Source organism: Capra hircus, chromosome 2 (assembly GCF_001704415.2).
Source record: "Capra hircus breed San Clemente chromosome 2, ASM170441v1, whole genome shotgun sequence".
NCBI classification, from domain to species: Eukaryota; Metazoa; Chordata; class Mammalia; order Artiodactyla; family Bovidae; genus Capra; species Capra hircus.
In genome coordinates this window covers 99,146,723-99,168,541 of record NC_030809.1, presented here as the reverse complement: position 1 = coordinate 99,168,541, position 21,819 = coordinate 99,146,723, and the positions used below count along the sequence as shown (strand labels likewise).

Genomic DNA, 21,819 nt, shown 5'->3' with positions numbered 1-21,819 from the left:
ACAAAGTAATATAAAGAACCATATTTTTTTAAAACCCTGTTACTCCTCCAATATGTTTTGTGCTTCCAGAATCAACTTTCCATTATGGGTAAACCTTGTAAAACCTTGATTCCCATTCCTTTTGCATTTGTAATGCCCCTTGCTCTGATAAATATTCCTTCTCTCTCCAGGATTTTTTTCTGCCACTCGCTGACAGCAAACATAAACTATTCTTTTTCTTATTTAGTGAACAAAGATCTTCCGCTATATTACCCTTTATAACTGCTGCTTCACTTTTCTTCCTTTCCATTGTCAAGTTTTCCAACATGTGGTTTATTCTTTAACTTTTGCAGCAAGTATCCATCCTGACAGTATCCCTGGAGGTAACTTGCTTCAATCTAAGACCCTTATCCATCATCACTCATCTTAAAATCTTGTTCATATTTGAAACCTGTGGTCATCTCCTCCTCCATGAAGTTTCCTTACTTGAGTTTCATATTACCACTCAATCCTACAGTCTACCTTTGGATTATATTTTTTGCTGGCTCCATTCCTGTTTCATTAACTAGCATATAATAGAATGTATATATCTTCTCAATAAACCATCTGAATTGAACTTTTCAGAACTTTGTATCTGGATGGTTCCAAATATTTAAATTCTGATGGGGCCAAAAGTGTTGTCAGTGTTTATAGGTTCTGGGATATAGCTATTTCCCTGTGGTGGCACATGGAGGCAAAAAACTTCTTTCAACACAGTTTTTTAAAAGTTCCTAGTATATGCCAGGCATTTCTAGGTACTGCAGGAGGTTGAAAGACATATAAAGCGTAATCCATACCACATTGAAATTTAACAATCCTTTGAAGAGAGGGGATTGATTAATCACATAGACATCTAAATCTAGAACACAAATCATATAAAGCAGTTGTTTTTAACTTTTTGTGTTTAGCAATGGAACTACACTTTTTTAAAAAGGGTGGGAATGCAAGTTGACATAGCCACTGTGGAGAACAGTATGGAGGTTTGGAGATTCCTTTAAAAACTAGGAATAAAACTACCATATGAGCCAAGAGTTGCACTCCTGGAAATATATCCAAGGAAACCAAAATTGAAAAACACACATGTACCCAAACGTTCATCACAGATAGTTAGGACACGAAAGCAATCTAGATGTCCATTAACAGATAAATGGATAAGGAAGTCATGGTACATATACACAATAGAATATTAACCATGAAAAGGAACACATTTGACTCAGTTCTAATGAGGGGGTGGATGAACCTAGAGCTTATTACAGAGGGTGAAGTAAGTCAGAAAGAGCAAGATAAATACCATATATTAATGCATATATATGGAATCTAGAAAGATGGTAATTATGAACCTACTTCAGGGCAGCAATAGAGACATGGAGCTTCCCTGGTAGCTCAGCTGGTAAAGAATCATAGAGAACAGACTCATAGAGAAGGACATGGGGGGTAGGGGGAGGAGTGGGGGACAAATGGAGAGAGTAGCATTAAAACATATATATTACTAAAAATATATATATATGTTACTATATGTCAAAATTTGGGGGCTCCAAAATCATTGCAGATGGTGACTGCAGCCATGAAATTAAAAGGTGCTTGCTCCTTGGAAGAAAAGTTATGACCAACCTAGACAGCATATTAAAAAGCAGAGACATTACTTTGCCAGCAAAGGTCTATCTAGTCAAAGCTATGTTTTTTCCAGTAGTCATGTATGGATGTGAGAGTTGGAGTATAAAGAAAGCTGAGTGCTGGAGAATTGATGCTTTTGAACTGTGGTGTTAGAGAAGACTCTTGAGAGTCCCTTGGACTGCAAGGAGATCCAACCAGTCCATCCTAAAGGAGATCAGTCCTGAATATTCATTGGAAGGACTGATGCTGAAGCTGAAACTCCAATACTTTGGCCACCTGATGTGAAGAGCTGACTCATTTGAAAAAACCCTGACGCTAGGAAAGATTGAAGGTGGGAGGGAAAGGGGACGACAGAGGATGAGCTGGTTGGGTGGCATCACCAACTCAATGGACATGAGTTTGAGTAAACTCCGGCAGTTGGTATTGGACAGGGAGGCCTGGTGTGCTGCAGTCCATGGGGTCACAAAGAGTCGGACATGACTGAGTGACTGAACTGAACTGAACTGATATGTCCAATTAGATTGCCAGTGGAAATTTGCTGTATAACACAGGGAGCTCAAATCCAATGCTCTGTAACACCTAAAGGAGTGAGTGGGGTAAGAGGTGGGAGGGAGATTCACGATGTAGGGGGCATACATATAATGTATGACTGATTCATGTTGATATATGGCAGAAACCAACACAATATTGTACAGCAATTATCCTCCAATTAAAAATAAATAAATTTTAAAAACAATAAAAATTTCACAAGGAGAAACAAAACCAAAAAATCTTATGGAGACAAGGAGGTTCATGAAATATGCATTTAGTGTGCTTAGAATAGTGGCTGGCATGTAAGCATTGTTGGCATATAGTAAACAATGTTGTTACTGGTTTGCATAATAATATATTTCTTATGAATGTAAATTGTATGAATTAAGAATATAAAATCATGTGTTGGAATGATGTGTATAAGTCATGCTCTGCTTCTCTCAGGGCAGAAGTAGCTACCAAATGGAATCAGGGAGGGGTATAAGATGGCTTTAATTGTACTCTATTTCTTTTTCAAACTTGATGTCAGTGTTGATTTAATAGTATGGTGGTTCTTTTTTTTAACTGTTTGCTTAAAATATTTAAAAATAGGCATGGAAAATTAATTAAAATAGTAAGTTAATATAACCAACAAAAATAAATAAGTGGGACTAATCATATTAAAAAACTTCTGTATAACAAAGGAAATCTTCAATGAAAGGCAACCTACTGAATGAGGATAAATATCTGCAAATTGTATATCTCATAAGGGACTATAACATCCAAAATGTATAAAGAACTTATACAATTCAACAGCAGAAAAACAATCTGATTTCAAAATGGGCAGAGTTTCTAAATAGATATTCTTCCAAAGAGGACACATAGATTATACATGATAAGATGCTCAACATCATTAATCAAAAATCAGTCAAATCAAAATCATCATGAAATAACACCTCTCACCTGTCCGAATGGCTGTTATCTAAAAGACAAGAAATAACAAGTGCTGGTGAGGGAGAATGCAGAGAAAAAAGGAACCTCTGTACACTGTTGGTGGGAAAGTAAATTGGTGCAGGCACAATGGAAAACAATACATAAATTGATACAGCCATTATGGAAGAGAGTATGGAGATTCCTTAAAAAACTAGAAATAAACCACCATACAACCCAGCAATACTACTAGGCATGTACCCTGGGAAAACCAAAACTGAAAAAGACACATGTATTCCAATGTTCATTGCAGCACTATATATAATAGCTAGGACATGGAAGCAACCTAGATGTCCATCAGCAGGATGATTGGATAAAGCAGCTGTGGTACATACAATGGAATACTACTCAGCCAGAAAAAGGAACACATTGAGTCAATTCTAATGAGGTAGATGAACCTAGAGCATATTAAACAGTGAATTAAGTCAGAAAGAGAAAAACAAATACTGTATATTAATGCATATATGTGGAATCTAGAAAGACGGTACTGATGAACCCATTTACAAGGCAGCAATGGAGATGCAGACATAGAGAACAAACTTACGGCAGGGAAGGGAGAGGAGAGGTTAAGATGAATGGAGAGAGTAGCATGGAAGCATGTACACTAACGTGTGTAAAATAGCCCATGGAAATCTGCTCAGTGACTAAGGGAACTAAAACCAGGGCTCTGTAACAATAGAGGGGTTGGAAAGGGTGGGAGGTGGAGGGAGTTTCAAGAAGGAGGGGACAAATGTACACCTATGGCTAATTCATGTTGATGTATGGCAGAAATGAAACCAATATTGTAAAGCAATAATCAATCAATTAAAAATAAACATAATTTAAAAACAGATTTAAGAAAAACAACATGGAGGTTCCTCAAAAAGTTGAAACTAGAACTACCATATAATCAATAGAAATCTAAAATGACAAAATTCTGAGTCACTTGAAGGTACAGAGCCTTGTTGAAGCTAAAAAACAAATAAAGAAATATCCCAGAGTGGCTTTCCCTTAACTGTAATAAGAATCATCTGAGAAGCTAAAAACAAAAATGAACACTGCCCCAGGCCAATTAAATATCCCTCCTTTTATCATTCAAGAAATATTTATTGAGTTTCTATTTTATAGCAGCCACCATGTTAGGCATTTGGGATCCAATAACAAGCAAGATAGACATCACTCTGCTTTTAAGTAAAGCTTGTTAATTTAAATTCTGGTGTGTGGGTGGAGATGGAGAAAATAAACAAATAGGTTATTGTTTATAATGATAAATTCTGTGAAGGAAATATATAGAATGATAACCTAAAGTTAATGGGTAAAATAAGATAGAATGGTATAATACACAACCCAGGAAATATAGCCAGTATTTTTAAATAACTATAAAGGGAATATAACCTTTAAAAATTGTGAATCACTACATTATATACCTGTGACATATAATATTGTACATCAGCTCTATGTCAATAAAATAAATAAAGTGAATGGGCTAGGGATTCTACCCTAGATAAAGTAAAAACCTTTATCAAATCAGAGAAACATTTCTTGATCAGAGAAAACCTCTCTGAGGAAATGACTTGATCTGAGACATGAAGGATAAGGAGCCTGGTCAACAAAACAGTATCCCAGGCAGAGAAAGCAGCCAAGTGCAAAGTGCCCCAGAAAGCAAAGAACTGGGCATGTTTGAGAAGCTGAAGAAAGGGGAGAAAAGAGCAAGCTTTAGCAAGTACAAGAATGGTCAGAGGTTGTAGAAATTTTCAGGAACCAGACCATATAGGCCTTGCTTAGAAGTTTAGATTTTATTCCAGGTTGCAGAAGAGTGAATAGTAGTGTCTCATTTCTGTAATAGTACAAAACGATAGTCATATTGATATATATGCATGTAAGATTTCTAGAAGGATACAAAGATACGATTGATTAACCACAGTTACATCTGAAGAATAGAAATAGGGACTGAGGGAGTAGGGCATAAGCAGTTTAATTTATAGCTGTCATTACTGAATATTTTACCTTGGACATACGTTACTTTTCAAATTGAATAAAGTACTGAATTTATATATTTAAAATAATTCTTATAAATTATTTTTGAAACACTTAAAAAATATGAGTCAGAAGTTCACAAAGGAGAAATGTCAATAAACTCATAAAAAGATATTCAGCCTTACTGGAGATCAGGGGAAAAAAAGGCGGTTTTCATTTTTTGACTCCCAGATATTGGCAAAAACAAAAAACACTGATAGTATTTAGTTTCCTTGAGGGTGTAGGCAAACAGATGCTCTTACTTCTGGCATGAATGTGTATTGATCTAAACTTTTGGTTTGACAACGTACTTCAAAAACTCTGAAAAGTATATATCTTAGTACTCAGTAAGTATCCTAAGGAAGTAAATTTAAAAAAAAAATGTAAAAAAAAAAAAAAAAAGTAAGACCAAAGGTATAGATACACATCATTTATAGCATTATTTATAATAGCAAATAACTGGGCCCTATTAATAGCCATTAGTAGAAGATGGATTATTTAAATTGATGATGTATTCCACTGAGTATTCTATAGCCATTAAAATTTATGTAGTTATGTATGTATGTATGTATTTAAGTATTATTTATGTATGTATGTATTATATACTTATTTGTTCATGCATTTATTGACATATCAGGATGTTTATAGAGTAAAACATGTAGGTTAGAATATTATGTATATAATAAGATTTACTTTATTTTAATTTATAGGTTTAAGTGTATATGTATGTGCATATAGAATGCCTGCAAGTGTTACTCAAAAATATTAATAGTAATTTTTGCTGTATATTAGGGCTTTTAAAATTTTTTATATTTTAGTTTTTTCTAATTGTTAGTTACAAAATATATTAATTTTCCAATGAGCAAAAAATCTAATCTATAAAAAAGGGGAAAATGGAGAGTATTATGTAATCTATAAAGGTTTCCTAAAAATATTTATGCATATAACTTGATAAATAGTAAAAGAATATAATTATATAGTATTGGTTTGATCTGGACTAGTAAAGTTTTATAATGTTTTTTTAATTTTTTAGGACTAGAAGAAATTGCAAAAGAAAGAGAAAAACTAAAAAAGGCAAAAAGTATCCAAATCAAAGAGGAAATATTTGAGACTTCTGAGGACACTTTAAATTGTTCAAATCCAGATCACTGTGAGCAAAAGGAAGATACTAAAGAAAAAGATAACCCAAATCTGTTTCTTCAGAAACCTGGCTCTTTTTCAAAATTAAGCAAGCTTTTAGAAGTAGCTAAGATGCCTCCTGAGTCAGATGTAATGACCCCCAAACCAAATAGTAGTGCAAATGGGTGCACATTGTCATATCAAAACAGTGGAAAACATTCATTGGGCAGCATTCAATCAACAGCAACACAAAGCAACATGGAAAAGACAGACTCTAATAATCTGTTCAATACCAGTTCAAGCGGTCCAGGGAAGTTCTATAGTCCTCTCCCCAGTGACCAGTTGTTAAAGACATTGACTGAAAAGAATAGACAGTGGTTTAGCCTTTTGCCAAGGACACCTTGTGATGATACCTCTCTTACCCATGCCGGTATGTCAGCTGCTGCTTTAGTGACCCCTCAGTCTCAGCCACTGTCTAAGTCACCTTCACCCGCCCCAGCTCCGCTTCTTGGATCATCTGCTCAGAATCCTGTTGGCCTAAATCCATTTGCTTTATCGCCTCTTCAGGTTAGTGCTGTTAACTGTAACTCATGTTTTTGTTGCTTTGTCTAATCTTTCATCCTATAAATGTTTTCTCTTAAGGGAAATCAGTTGAATGTTTATAATATTATCCCTGCCATGGCTTGAAAACTGAAGAGCTAAAATTTTTATCACCAAACTTCATCAGAACTACTTATGTCTAAGTTAAAGACTTATCTAACTACTTTTTAGCTTATTATATTATCTAAAAAGAAATTAATTTGAGGAGCAAGCAAAACATGAAATTTAACATTGTTACTATTGTATTTAGTTTGTCTCTAATTGTGATATGTGAAAGAATATTTTTTCAGAATTTTTTAAAAACAATTTCTGGTTCTAAACACTTTTCCTAACTCCTTAGATTGTCCCTACTTCTAAAATGTGTTGTTTCTTGCAGGTGAAAAGCGGAGTGTCTATGATGGGACTCCAGTTTTGTGGGTGGCCTGCTGGCATGCTTACTTCCAATATTCCATTCACATCACCTTTACCTAATCTGGGATCAGGGTTGGGATTGTCAGAAGGAAATAGTAATACATACGTGACTCCTAATGTTGCACCAAGTAAAAGTGAATCTCCAGTACCACAGAATGAAAAAGTCTCTTCAGCTCAACCTGCAGCTGTTGAAGTAGCAAAACCAGTAGATTTTCCTAGTCCAAAACCCATTCCAGAAGGTATGGTTTATAGTCACTTACTTAATTTTATTGTTATAGATTCCACATGATAACTGAATTTTTGAGGATTATATATTTAGTTATAAATCTTTCAATTTGCATTGTGCCATTAATCCATATTCAAGATATTTATAAAAAGATCTACATATTTATTTTAACTTAGAAATGCAGTTTGGTTGGTGGAGAATTATTGACCCAGAGGACCTAAAAGCTTTGCTCAAAGTGCTCCATCTCAGAGGAATAAGAGAAAAGGCATTACAAAAGCAAATTCAGAAACACTTGGATTATATTACTCAAGCTTGCATTAAGAATAAGGATGGTATGTACTTAGGAGAGATTTCTGTTCTCTTGCTTAGTTATGATAATTAATCCTTTAGTCTTAAAACATTTTAGTATATTATAATGCTTAATTTATTACTAGTAAGCATTTGCTCAACAAACAGTACTCCTTAAATAGCTATTATTTTCTTACAGTTTGTTACAACCTGTAGACTTATTGTTTTGTTTCTTAGAAAAGGATGTTCCTACTTTTAAGAGTAATCTGCTGGAAATTTCCTGGCAGTCCAGGGGTTAGGACTCTGTGCTCTCACTGCCAGGGCCCAGGTTTGATCAATCCCTTGGAGAACTAAAAATTCCCACAAGCCACATGGCACAGCTTAAAAAAAATAAAAAGAATAATCTGCCTATGTAATACACAAGTACATTTTTGTGTTTTAAGTTATATGTATATGTTATCCCTGGAATCTTATTCACTTTCTAGAAGAAATTATTACAGAATAAAGTAGATATTAAAATTAATTTATTTTCAACTATAGTTGCCATTATTGAATTAAATGAAAACGAAGAAAACCAGGTAACTCGAGACATTGTGGAGAACTGGTCAATAGAAGAACAAGCAATGGAAATGGATTTGAATATTCTTCAACAGGTAGAAGATCTAGAAAGGAGAGTTGCATCAGCAAGTTTGCAAGTGAAGGTAAAACTGACTTGGAATGAAATCTGTTTTTAGGATGATGGAAGGTAACTATTATTTGTTACATGCCTGATATGTGTCAGTTACTCTGCTAAATGTTTTCACTTTATCTCATTTAATTCTCAAAATGATCCTGAATTAATTTTCCTCATCTTACAGGTAAGGAACAAGACTCAAAGTAAGTAACCTGTCAGTGGTCATATAGTAAATGGCCAAATGTGAATTCAAATCAAGTCTGTCTGACTCCAGAGCCTGTGTTCTTTTTTACTAAATCTTGCTGCTCCTTAATGATATTCAAAACTGTCATTTCTAGTGTGCAATATTTTACCACAAGCATTATTTCACCTTTTTACCCATGATACATATAACGCTCTATCAAATTCCTGCTATACTTTTTCATATAGATGAACTTCCTTACATCTAAGCCATGTTATATGTCAGAATTTCATTATATATAATTTAAAATTAGAGAATATATATCCAAATATACATTATACTATGATACACATATTCATGTGTACACCCTACATATATGTGTAAAGTTTAAATTAATTTATTTATCTACTGGGCATTACCATGTCACAAGTATTTACCATGAACAGAACTGGCTTCTGATGGACAGGCAGAAGGAAGGCTTTATCTTTGTGCAAGAATTTTCAGTTTTGGAAAGAGGGGTGTAAAGGTTTTCTCAATTGATAATAAGGTGATGTCTCTGAGAATAAATGGATGGATGATGAATAAGTGTGAAATACCTGGAAAAGTTTAATGTAGGCTCTGTGTAATTTGATTTGATATTTTGTGTTTTATTCAGACGAGAAATTTATGCTCTAACATTATCCTGTGATATTTGGAAATTTTTGAAGCTCTCCAAAAAATGTCACTTTCCAGTTCTAATATCCCTTCTTGCCACAACTAATTAATTACCAACTTTGAGAGGCAAAAATTTATCATTTGTTGAATCTATTTTGCTAGCAAAAACTATATCTTCCTCCTAGTACTAAAATATAAAAATGCCTCATTTACTTGGCATCTTTAACAAATGAGCTTTTCTACCAAGTTAATTTTCTAGAGAAATGAAAATTATTCCATTTAGTGCCATAATTTTTTAAACATATTTGTTGTATCACTTATGTTATGCATTATACTGCCTTCTTAAATCGAGAATAAAGAGTTTGATTTAAATTATCTTGGTGACACAGGATCATGAGTGTGAAGACCAATTATTAGATAATGATTCCCTAGGGAAATGTGAAGATGGCCCCTACATTAAATGATCCTAGTGTGCTTTGCTTTTTGTACGATCGTGACTACTTTTCATAGTCTGTTTCTGTCCTCTCTCATGATCACTTGCTACTACTTGCTGGTTTAAATTTGATTGGTTCTACTTGCCCAAATTTCCTCGAACTTCATTCATCTAATTTGCTAGTTCTAATTGACTGTTGGCTGGGAAAGTACATCTTCATGGTTTTTAATATTAAAGTCAGGGTATGGGCCTGAAACATTTTCCTGGAGACATACTCGTTTTTGTGCATTAACCTTATCACATTACTAGCTGCTTAGACATTTTTGGCTATGTTCTAAATATATAAGAAAAGTAAAATTTGTTTTTTCAAGTGGAATGTTTTAACATTAAAATAAGTATTGCTGAAATATTCTGTATTATTCTGATAAAATGAATTATATTCTTGAAGAGTCTAAAAACAAATGATGAAAATAACTGCAAAATATTATTTTAATATCTATATAAGATTTAAAGTTTTTTTAAGAAAACAGAGTTATATGTTTAACATGGGGAGCTAGCCACTGTGAAGACACATTAAACAGGTGGCCTGTGGGACTACTTAGGTGCATTCGTATATATTTTTAATATCGCTTCTAATTTGGAAATTATTATTTTGTAGAAGAATCTTCAGACCTCTAGTCCTAGCTCTGTTGAGAGTTTATAAAACAACTACTCTTCCAGTTCCTCATAAGATAGCTCCTATGTCTCTTTCTTAGTTTTCTCTTTTACAAGTTAATTAATTCCTTCAACCAGAAATAGATTCCATGTACAAAAACACCAGTGTCAATATCCTTCTTAAAATGTTGTATCCATAGCTGCATATAGCACTGTCTGAATGTGTGCATGGGACTGTTACTTTCCTTAATCTGGCACTATTCTTCATTAGTGCTGTTTGAATTTGTACTAACTTTTTAGCATCTACATCATACTCTTGCTTTGCCAAGTATGCACAATGAAACAACAAAGCAAAAAACAAACAAACAAACAAACAAAAAACCCTAGGCCTCTTTCCAAAGAGCTTTTAAGGGAGTTCTAGCACATGTAGTATTTCTGTTATTAGTTGCTTAAACTGCAGATCTAAAATTTACATTTATCATTTTTTTAAATAAATTTCGTTTGGGTTTTTTTCAGCATTTGGAGCTATTTTTATCTTGGTCCTGTCATATAGAATATTAAACTTTCTTCCTAATTTTAAATCACCTGCAGATTTAATAGCAATCAATAAAGTTACTCCTAGTGTATTAACAGGACAAACCAAGTGCAGAGCCTTTGACCATTAGCACTGGGGACCTTTTCTGCAATGATCCAAGTTCTGACAATGACCATTCTTTGGAAACAGGTTTCAGCTCTCTAGACTTCTTTAATCTGGTCTTCATTTTTTGTCTTGTCAACTGCTTTGCAGAGATCCAGATATACTATGTTTACAGGGTTCCCTTGATTTGGCAAATTTAGTACCCCTTTCAAAATCTGGGAATGAGGTTTATTTGACATGACTTCTACCTAATGCACTTACACTATCCATAATTCTATCCTTACTTCACAAAGTAAAGGATAGTAAAAATTCTATCCTTACTTCTACTGAGTAAAAGAAGAGGACTTGATTGTAATGTATAAGATAAAATAATTAGTTCTGAAAAGGTATAATAAAAAGGATAATGCTTATTCTGTTTTGCATTTGATATACATTTACTAAGTGCCTAGTCCACATCAGACAATAGGCACCGCAATTTTGGGTAAAATATGGTTTCTGCCCTCAGAAAACTTGTCATTTAATAGAGAGATAAGACATGTATACATCTCTGCAGAATCTGTTAAACTGATCATAGAGAAGTACAGAGTCATGCATGAATTTAGAAAAAGAATACACAACTCTGGTAGAGACATGGAAGAGATGAAGGAACATTCATGTAGAAGTTGAGATGGAGCTTGAGAAAGTGAGTCAGCTTTTGACAAGGAATGCCATACTAGAAAGAGTAAACAGCCTGAGCAGAGCACGAAGATCCAGAAGCTTGGGACATGGCTTGTGGAGTTGTAAATTGTGGAATTTGACTACAGTGTAGGGTTTGTGATGAGAACAGTACTGGAAGAGGTAGACTGAGATACGTGAATGTCCTAGTGAATGTGGACTTGGCTAAACAGTAGGGAAATTCTGAAGTAGATCAGTATAAGCAAGCTGAGTTATAAGATCATCCATTTATTCAGCCAACATATAAATATTGAGTGCCTACTATTTACCTTCACTGTGCTAGAGATAATATGAAAGTAGATATGGTCCCTGTCCTCATGGAATTTAGAGGTAGAAACATTAATAATCACAGTAGTATAAAATTGCAAGTACCACAAGTCTTGCTGTTGTTCAGTCTCTCAGTCAAGTCTGACTCTGTGACACTATGGTCTGCAGCATGCCAGGCTTCCCTGTCCTTAATCATCTCCCAGAGATTACTCAATCTCATATCCATTGAGTTGGTGATGTCATCCAACCATCTCGTCTTCTGTTATCTCCTTCTCATCCTCTATCATCTCCTTCTCCTCCTGCCTTCAATCTCTCCCAGCATCAGGGTCTTTTCTGAAGAATCAGCTCTTTGCATCAGGTGGCCAAAAGTATTGGAGTTTCAGCCTCAGCATTGGTCCTTCCAGTGAACACTAAGGACTGATTTCCTTTAGGATGGACTGGTTGGATCTCCTTGCAGTCCAAGGGACTCTCAAAAGTCTTCTCCAACACCACAGTTCAAATGCATCAATTCTTCGGTGCTCAGCCTTCTTTGTGGTACAATTCTCACATCCATACATGACTTAATGGAAAAAGAATAGTTTTGGCTAGACAGACCTTTGTTGGCAAAGTAATGTCTCTACTTTTTAATATGCTGTCTAGGTTTGTCATAGCTTTTCCTCCAAGGAGCAAGCATTTTTAAATTTTGTGGCTGCAATCAATATGATTTTGGAGTCCCAAGAAAATAAAATCTGTCACTGTTTCCATTGTTTCCCTATCTATTTGCCATGAAGTGTTGAGACCAGATGCAATGATCTTCATTTTTTGAATGTTGAGTTTTAAGACATCTTTTTCACTCCTCTTTCACCTTCATCAAGAGGCTCTTTAGTTCTTCTTTGCTTTCTTCCATAAGAGTGGTGTTATCTGCATATCTAGGGCTATTCATATTTCTCCCTGAAATCTTGATTCCAGCTTGTGCTTCATCCAGCCCGGCATTCCGCATGATGTACTCTGCATATAAGTTAAATAAGCAGGGTGACAATATACAGCCTTGACATATTCCTTTTCCAATTTGGAACCAGTCCATTGTTCCATGTCTGGTTCTAACTGTTGCTTCTTGACCGCATACAGGTTTCTCAGGAGGCAAGTGAGATGCTCTGTTATTCCCATCTCTTGAAGAATTTTCCACAGTTTATTGTGATCCACACAAAGACTTTAGTGTAGTCAATGAAGCAGAAATAGATGTTTTTCTGGAACTCTCTTACTTTTTTGATGATCCAGCAGATGTTGGCAATTTGATCTCTGGTTCCTCTGCCTTTTATAAATCCAGCTTGAACATCTGGAATTTCTCAGTTCATGTACTGTTGAAGCCTAGCTTGGAGAATTTTGAGCATTACTTTCCTAGCCTGTGAAATGAGTGCAATTGTGCAGTAGTTTGAACATTCTGTGGCACTACCTTTCTTTGGGATTGGAATGAATACTGACGTTTTTCCAGTCCTGTGGCCACTGCTGAGTTTTCCAAATTCGCTGGCATATTGAGTGCAGCACTTTCACAGCATCGTTTTTTTAGGATTTGAAATAGCTCAACTGGAATTCCAACTCCTCCACTAACTTTGTTCCTAGTCATGCTTCCTAAGGCCCACTTGACTTCGCATTCCAGGATGTCTGGCTCTAGGTGAGTGATCACACTATCACAGTTTTCAAAGTCATTAAAGTGAAAAAATGAAAGTGAAGTCGCTCAGTTGTGTCTGACTCTTTGCGACCCCGTGGACTGTAGCCCACCAGGCTCCTCCGTCCATGGGATTCTCCAGGGAAGAATATTGGAATGGGTTGCCACTTCCTTCTCCAGGGGATCTTCCCAACCCAGGGATCAAACCCAGGTCTCCCGCATTGCAGGCAGACGCTTTTGTATAGTTCTTCTGTGTATTCTTGCCACATCTTCTTAATATCTTCTGCTTCTATTAGGTCTATACCATTTTTGTCCTTTATTGTACCCATTTTTGCATAAAATGTTCCCTTAGTATCTCTAATTTTCTTGAAGGGATCCTTTGTGAGCTTGTAATATGGAGACTTAACGTCTTAAAGTAGGTCAGGAAAGGATTCCCTGAGGATGTTTAATATGAGAGCTGCAGGATGAGTGGAGTTACCTATGTTAAGAACAACAGATAAAGGCTATACACAGACAAATATTAAGACCTCATGTGAACTCCTGCTGCTAAAAGAAAAATGGTGAGTACAAAGACCTATACGGAAGAGTAGTAGAAGGACAGGAAATGGAAAGGAAGAACTAAGTTCAGAGACCACTGAGAGATTTCCATTGAAGTGGTTCCAGGAAATGAATAAGCATTTAGTCTAAAGTTGCTCAGAATACTTTGCTGATTTTCATTTTACCTTTCATAACATCAAAAGTTCTTAAATTTTCCTCTTCAAACTTCTCTCACAATTGTTTCTTTTAATTTTTTTTGTTGTTGTTCTTATTTCTACCTAGCATTAGGAAACACAAGGTAAAAACTTTTAGTAAAGATCTTTGAGATCTGCTGGTGTCTGCTGCTATATTTTAAGTAAAGGTAATTCACCCATCAGGCATTTCAAGAGGAAACCATAGTAACATTATTCTTTTGATATATAGGGTTGGATGTGTCCAGAACCTGCATCAGAAAGGGAGGACTTGGTATATTTTGAACATAAGTCATTTTCTAAATTGTGCAAGGAGCGTGATGGAGAATTTACTGGCGAAGAAGAAAGCAGTGCACATGCACTGGAACGGAAGAGTGACAACCCCCTAGATATAGCTGTAACCAGGCTGGCTGATTTGGAGCGGAACATTGAAAGAAGGTATCTGAAGAGCCCCTTAAGTACCACCATTCAGATCAAACTGGATAATGTGGGCACAGTTACTGTCCCTGCTCCTGCACCATCCATTAGTGGTGATGGTGACGGGTAGGTTATTGAGATTAACTTGAAAAATTATTGTGCTTCTTTGCTAATTGGAGCCTATTTTCTATTGCCTGTTATCTATGTATCTTCTTGTATGTCTGTGATCCATATGGATCATGCTACTTGCATGGTGCTTTGTAAAAACATTTTTTTTTTTGTTATGTGCGTTGATAATCCTGCAAAGTGATCTTACATTTACCTGGTTGTGACTAAGCTTTGAGGCACGTAGCCACAGTCTGTGCACTACATCAAATTTAGTTGCTTAAACCTTATACTTATTGGCTGTTACATGTTTTTGTCATTGCTTGGCTTTCAGTGTGATGATTGTTTCACATTCAGTAACCATAAATGTGGACATGACCTACTTAATTTTTCTATATTTCAATGCAGAATTGAAGAGGATATTGCTCCAGGGCTCAGGGTATGGAGAAGGGCATTATCAGAAGCTCGCAGTGCTGCACAGGTAGCTCTGTGCATTCAGCAGTTACAGAAATCAATAGCATGGGAAAAATCAATTATGAAAGTTGTAAGTGTTTTTATTTAAGAAATACTATAACTAATTTACTTTGTCCTGTTTTTTTCCAATCTTCAGATATTTCTTAGTTATACTTTATTGTCAAAATAATGTATGCTCTACTTGAGAATTTGCTTAATTTTTAAATACTGTATAATTTGATACTTTCCTCCTTATTTTGAGCTTTTTGAAGGAATCTATCAAACGTTATCTTTTGTTTTTAAGATCTTCTTTTTCTCTCCTTTGAATATTGTTTGTAGCTCCAACTGAAGTTGTCTTCTGCATTTTGTCAACATAATAGTTGTTAAGCTAAATGTTTTGAAGGCTCTTTCAATCTTGTAAACATTCCAGTTGCTAACATTACCTGCTATATACATTCACTGCATTCCTGAAATGTCTTTATATTTGTATCAATTTTCTTTTTGTAATGCTAAAAATACTTAGATAAGTAAATGAAATAAACAGAGACCTCTTTCTTTATGCACTTTTGATAAATGTTTGATATTGCTGGCATTAAGGATAGATATTTTAGTCTTTCCTCTAACAGTTAAAACTATTTCTTTACCTTTGTTCAAGCCCAGTTAGTTATCACATAGTGGCCTCTACTTTGTCCTAGGCAACAAATGCTATATATTCAAAATAAAAACTGTATTTCTCATATTTCCCAGAGATATATTTATTTTAAATCATATATGTGTCCCTTTTCCTTTCATTTATTATAGAAATATCTTTTATATGTTGACTTTTATGAATTATTTTAACAGTTGCTTTTGAATTGCTGATTAGCTTTAAAATTCAAACACTGGAGTTTTGATTTCATGAATAAGGGTAAAATTCCTTTATTTAAATAGTTGTTTCCCAAATAAAAGAAGTGATCCTTAAATAATTGGCATTCTTTCCTTCCTTTTTACCTCTATGCCTAGACTACTCAAGAGTTTATTCATTGTATGCAAATAAATTTGATTTCTTCTATGGTTTTTCACTTCTTTCTAAAATGTCCATAGAGTAATGAATCTACAATTTATATATAACCTATACACAGAAACCTAAAACTTGTACCAAAATCTGCCTTTATATTAATATAGTTACTTTCTGCCATCTTAAGTTTTATTTCAGATTTTTGCAAATTCGTTGTCCATTTTAAATTAATATGCATCCATCATTATTTAATCTCATAATTTTCATTTCTTTTTTAATGTTTAATAATGCGATTTTTGCTAAAAAAAACACTTTTTTATAAGAAAGGCAGAGTTTTTTATTCAAAGATTAATGAGCTCTTTGTAACCTTTAATTAGAAATATAACAGGACCTATAAGAATCCTCATAATAAGCTGTATCAGAAAGTTAACGTGCTCAATATCTTTAGAAACACCCTCTTTGCCAGAAACCAAGCTTACTAAGAAAGAAGGCGCTGCCATAATTTGCCTTTAGGTGCTTCTCAGTCCACTCTCTACTTTCTGTTGTTATTAATGTTAAGCAGGCAGCAACATCCATTGTGGCATTCACTGGTTTGTTTTTATTGTGGTAGCAAAGTAGTTAAAACCAAAATGCTCTAACACATTGTGAGCTATTACTGTGATTTTCCAAAAATGTTATAAGTTCAATACATGTTACCCTTTCTTAGAAAGTGTCAGAAAATAATTTTTAAATCATAAGTGTGAGATGTAAGATGGATTTTTTAGTATTTTTACCTCTCTATTATAGAAGATCATGAGAATTTACTTAATGTTCATGAACCTGATTTTTAAATTTTGTCATTATAGGGAATTAAATATAGCCTTCAAAATGTTATTTCAAAATAATATTTCAAAATATTATATGAATATTCTTATAATAGAAGTTTTAAAGAAATAACTCAGATTTGGAGAAATAGCACCATACTAAAGTATTTAGTGATGTGGTTATTAGGAAAGGTCATAAAATACTTACTGTCAGAATATTAAACTCTACTGCTTTCTCTTCTAGTAGCTGTGCCAATTTTAGTATTATGTGTATATTACATATATTTGATAGCTATTTATTAAGGTGAATAACACGTATCTGCTGTTTTCGTAAGATTCTTAGGCTATCATTGGTGTACATGTTGAGTTATGAAAGACTATTTTAGACCTTCCCAGATTAAGATTTAATGTTTTCTTGAAATTAAACAAATTAAATTTGAATAATTAAGCTTTTTTGGTTTTAAGAGTATTTAAATACATAACTTAAAATAAGTATAAATGATTTATAATTTAAATGTTTTAATTATTTTAAATTGAAAAATAGTAATGTTTTCAGATTTGGAATATTGATTACAGGACATTTTCTACTGCTACTGGAAATAAACGTTAAATGTCAAAATATAATGTTAGTACTTACTGTTTTTTAAAGCCATCTTTGAAGTTTTTACTTATCTAATCATCCTTCTTTCCTTTGTGAAACTTGTTATACAGAATATGTGTGCATGAGAAAAAAATCTTCTCTCTATAGATTTAAAAATTCTTAATGGTATTAGAAGTTTTTCCACAGAGAAGAAATTATTTTTACTACTAGAAAGTAAATAATGACCTCTAAATTCTTCAATTTATTGTAACAGTTTTTTTCCCTTAGAAATCATTTTGTACGATCCATTTTCTGCATTTGTGACACGTTTGATTTGGGTTGATTTTTGAAGTTTCCTGGTTTAGACATAGTCAAAATATAGGGACATCTTATTATTATTATTTATGATTCTGATACTAATACAAGTTTCCTAATTTTGATCTTAAAAATTACTCTAACTCTTACTTATTTCTTTCTCAGGATATCATGAGGATGCTAAGATAAGCAAACGATGAAATATATTAAAAAATTAAAGTGCCATGTATTAAGGCTATTCATTGCTTTATGTGCTCTAATGTCATGTTAATTATTTCATATGTTAATGTGTACATGCTTCTGAAGTGTGTGCAGGCATTCAACCTCTAGCTTTGTTCTTTGCAGTGTACTTGAAATGTGCATTTACCCCAATTGAACTGCTCACCCCGTCATGTGGTCCATATCTGTGTAACGAGAGATACATAGATGTGTATGGCTACTGTTTATTTGTTAGCAAGCGGAATGTTCATTACTAATATGAATTAGGAATTATGGTGTGTTTAATATCCCAATAACTATCATTCATAGCAGAGTCTTAATTTTAAATGATTTTTCATGTATTATAGTACTGCCAGATATGTCGAAAGGGAGATAATGAAGAACTACTCCTCCTTTGTGATGGCTGTGACAAAGGCTGTCATACATATTGCCATAGACCCAAGATTACAACTATACCAGATGGGGATTGGTTTTGTCCAGCTTGCATTGCTAAGGTAAGACTGAACTAAAACTTTTTTTTTTTATTATACAGCAAAGTGATTCAGTTACATATATATATTTTTCAAGTTACTTTCCATTATAGGTTATTAGGAGATTTTGAATATACTTCCCTTGCTAAACAGTAAATCCTTGTTGCTTATCTATTTTATGTATAGTAGTTTGTATCTGTTAATCCTGTACCCCTAATTTACCCTTCCCTCTCTATCTTTCCCCTTTGGTAACCATAAGTTTGTTTTCTATGCCTGTAAGTCTGTTTCTTGTTTATATAAAGATTCACTTGTACTATTTTTTTGATTCCACATATAAGTGATAAAATATCTGTCTGACTTCACTTAGTATAATAATTTCTAGGTCCATCCATGTTGCTGCAAATGGCACTATTTCATTCTCTCTTATGGCTGAGTAACAGTCTGATATGTATGTATACCACATCCTCTCAAACCAGTTGTCTGTTTGATGTGCACTTGAATTGTTTCTGTATCTTGACTATTGTAAATAGTGCTGCTATGAACATTAGGGTACATGTATCTTGCTGAGCTGTAAGAGTTTTCATCTTTTCCAGGTATATGCCCAGGAGTGGGATAGCTGGATCATATGGCAGCTCTATTTTTATTTTATTTAAGGAACCTTCATACTCTTTTCCATAGTAGCTCTACCAATTTACATTCTCATCAACAGAGTAAGAGGGTTCCCTTTTCTCCACACCCTCTCCAGCACTTATTATGTGTAGACTTTTTGATGATAGCCATTCTAACTGGTATGAGGTAATACCTCATTGTAGTTTTGATGTACATTTTTCTAATAATCAGTTAAACTGACCATCTTTTCACATGCCTGTTAGCCATCTATGTATGTCTTATTTGGAAAGTATCTATTTAGGTCTTCTGCCCATTTTTTGACTGGGTTGTGTTTTTGATATTGAGTTGTATGTGTGAGTTGAGCTGTTTGTGTACTTTGGTTATTAACCCCTTGTCAGTTAATATTGTTTGCAAATATTTTCTCCCAGTCTGGTAGGTCTTTTTGTTTTGTTATTGTTTTCCTTTGCTGTGGAAAAGCTTTTAAGTTTGATTAAGTCGCATTTATTTTTGCTTTTAAGGCTTCCCTGGTGGCTCAGATGGTAAAAAGTCTGCCAGCAATAAGGGAGAGTGGGGCTTGATCCTTGGGTTGGGAAGATCCCCTGGAGAAGGAAATGGCAACCCACTCCAGTGTTCTTGGTTGGAGAATGCCATGGACAGAGGAGCCTGGCGGGCTACAGTCCACGGGGTCACAAGGAGTCAGACACGACTGAGCGACTGACAGTGACACCGACTGATTTTTGCTTTTTTTCTTTTGCCTTGGAAAACTGGGCTAAGGAAATGTTGCTACGATTTATGTCCAAGAATGTTTTGTGTATGTTCTCTTCCAGTTTAATGTGTCATGTCTTATAATTTTTATATATGGTGTGAGGGAGTATTCTGATTACTTTTAGCTGTCCAGCTTTTCCAACACAAACTACTGAAGAAACTGTTCTTTCTCCATTGTATATTCTTGCCTCCTTTGTTGGAGATTAATTGACTGTAGGTATATGGGTTTATTTCTAGGCTCTCTGTTCTGTTCCATTGATCTATATGTCTTTGTGCTAATACCACAGTTTTGATTACTGTAGCTTTGTATTAGGTTGGTGCAAAAGTAATTACCATTTTGACTGTGAATTTTAAATCATTATAACTAGGTTCAAACACATCTTTATTCATCAAAATAGGAATCATTACAATCAACACATTTTGCCAACAAGAAATAAGTTGGTTTATACCTGTAGTGTAAAAATCTGTGCTTCGGGATTCGACAAACTCTTGGAAAGCATTTTCTGCCTCCTGCTGGTTGTAGAAGCATTTACCTTGCAAGAAGTTGTCAAGAGATGCTTGAAGAAGTAGTAGTTGATTGATAAGAGATCAAGTGAAAATGGAAGATGAGGCAAAACTTTGTAGCCCAATTCATTCAACTTTTGAAGTGTTGGTTGTGTGACGTGTGGTTGGGCGTTGTGTTGGAGAAGAATGGACCCTTTCTGTTGACTGATGCCAGCTGCGAGTGTTACAGTTTCGGTGCATCTCATTGATTTGCTGAGCATACTTCTCAGATATAATGGTTTAGCCGGGATTCAGAAAGCTGTACTGAATCAGACACCACCAAACAGTGACCAAGACCGTTTTTTGTTGCAAGTTTGGCTTTGGGGCTTGCTTCGGACTTCTTTGGTGAACTTGTCATCACTGGTTGTCCTGTAAAATGCACTTTCTGTCACATGTCACAATCTGATGGGGAAATGGTTTGTTGTTGTTGTGTAGAATAAGAAAAGACGACACTTTAAATTTTTTTGATTTTCAGTCAGCTCATGAGGCACCTACTTATTGAGCTTTTTCCACCTTTCCAATTTGCTTCAAATGCGGAATGACCATAGAATGGTAGATGTTGAGTTCTTTGGCAGAGTTCTCATGTAGTTGTAGGCAGATCGGCTCTGATGTTTGCTCTCAATTGGTCATTGTCAACGTCCAGTAGCTGGCCATTACACCCCTCATCTTCGAGGCTTTTGTCTTTTTGCAAAACTTCCTGCACTGCCAGTGCACTGTGTGTTCATTAGCAGTTCCTGAGCTGAATGTGTTGCGGATGTTGCAAGTTGTCTCCACTGCTTTATAACCCATTTTGAACTCGAATAAGAAAATAGCTAAAATTTGCTTTTTGCCTAGCATAATTACCATAGTCCAAAATAAATATAAACAGTAATAAGTCATTAGCAAAAAAAGGCAAGAAATGCACATTAAAATGATATATAACATAACCACATTAATTAAGGATGTACTGCAATATCAAACAGCAAGTTTCAACAATGCCAAAACCACAATTACCTTTGCACCAATCTAATAGTATTTTCTGAAGGCTGGAAAGGTTGTACCTCCAGCTTTCTTCTTTTTTCCTCAGGGTTACTTTGGTAACTCTGGGTCTTTTGTGATTCCATATACATTTTAGTATTTTTTAGTAGTATTAATAAGTTTTAAACTGCCAGTCAAAATGAAGCATTTTATATGGATTTTTGAGATA

General features: G+C 34.5%; 1 protein-coding gene across 15 annotated transcripts in view; it reads left to right on the top strand.

The window, feature by feature from the left end:
* BAZ2B (bromodomain adjacent to zinc finger domain 2B) overlaps positions 1-21,819 on the top strand; it is a 329,956-nt gene that overhangs the window by 296,276 nt on the left and 11,861 nt on the right. For 12 of the 15 annotated variants that reach the window (XM_018063465.1, XM_018063482.1, XM_018063509.1 and 9 more), the window contains 7 exons: positions 6,161-6,813; positions 7,223-7,496; positions 7,660-7,815; positions 8,312-8,472; positions 14,590-14,900; positions 15,288-15,423; positions 18,594-18,740. In XM_018063465.1, the coding sequence (XP_017918954.1) occupies positions 6,161-6,813; positions 7,223-7,496; positions 7,660-7,815; positions 8,312-8,472; positions 14,590-14,900; positions 15,288-15,423; positions 18,594-18,740 (1,838 nt within the window). The remainder of the gene's footprint in view (positions 1-6,160; positions 6,814-7,222; positions 7,497-7,659; positions 7,816-8,311; positions 8,473-14,589; positions 14,901-15,287; positions 15,424-18,593; positions 18,741-21,819) is intronic. The other 3 variants (XM_005676091.3, XM_018063517.1, XM_005676089.3) reach the window with 1 other exon arrangement.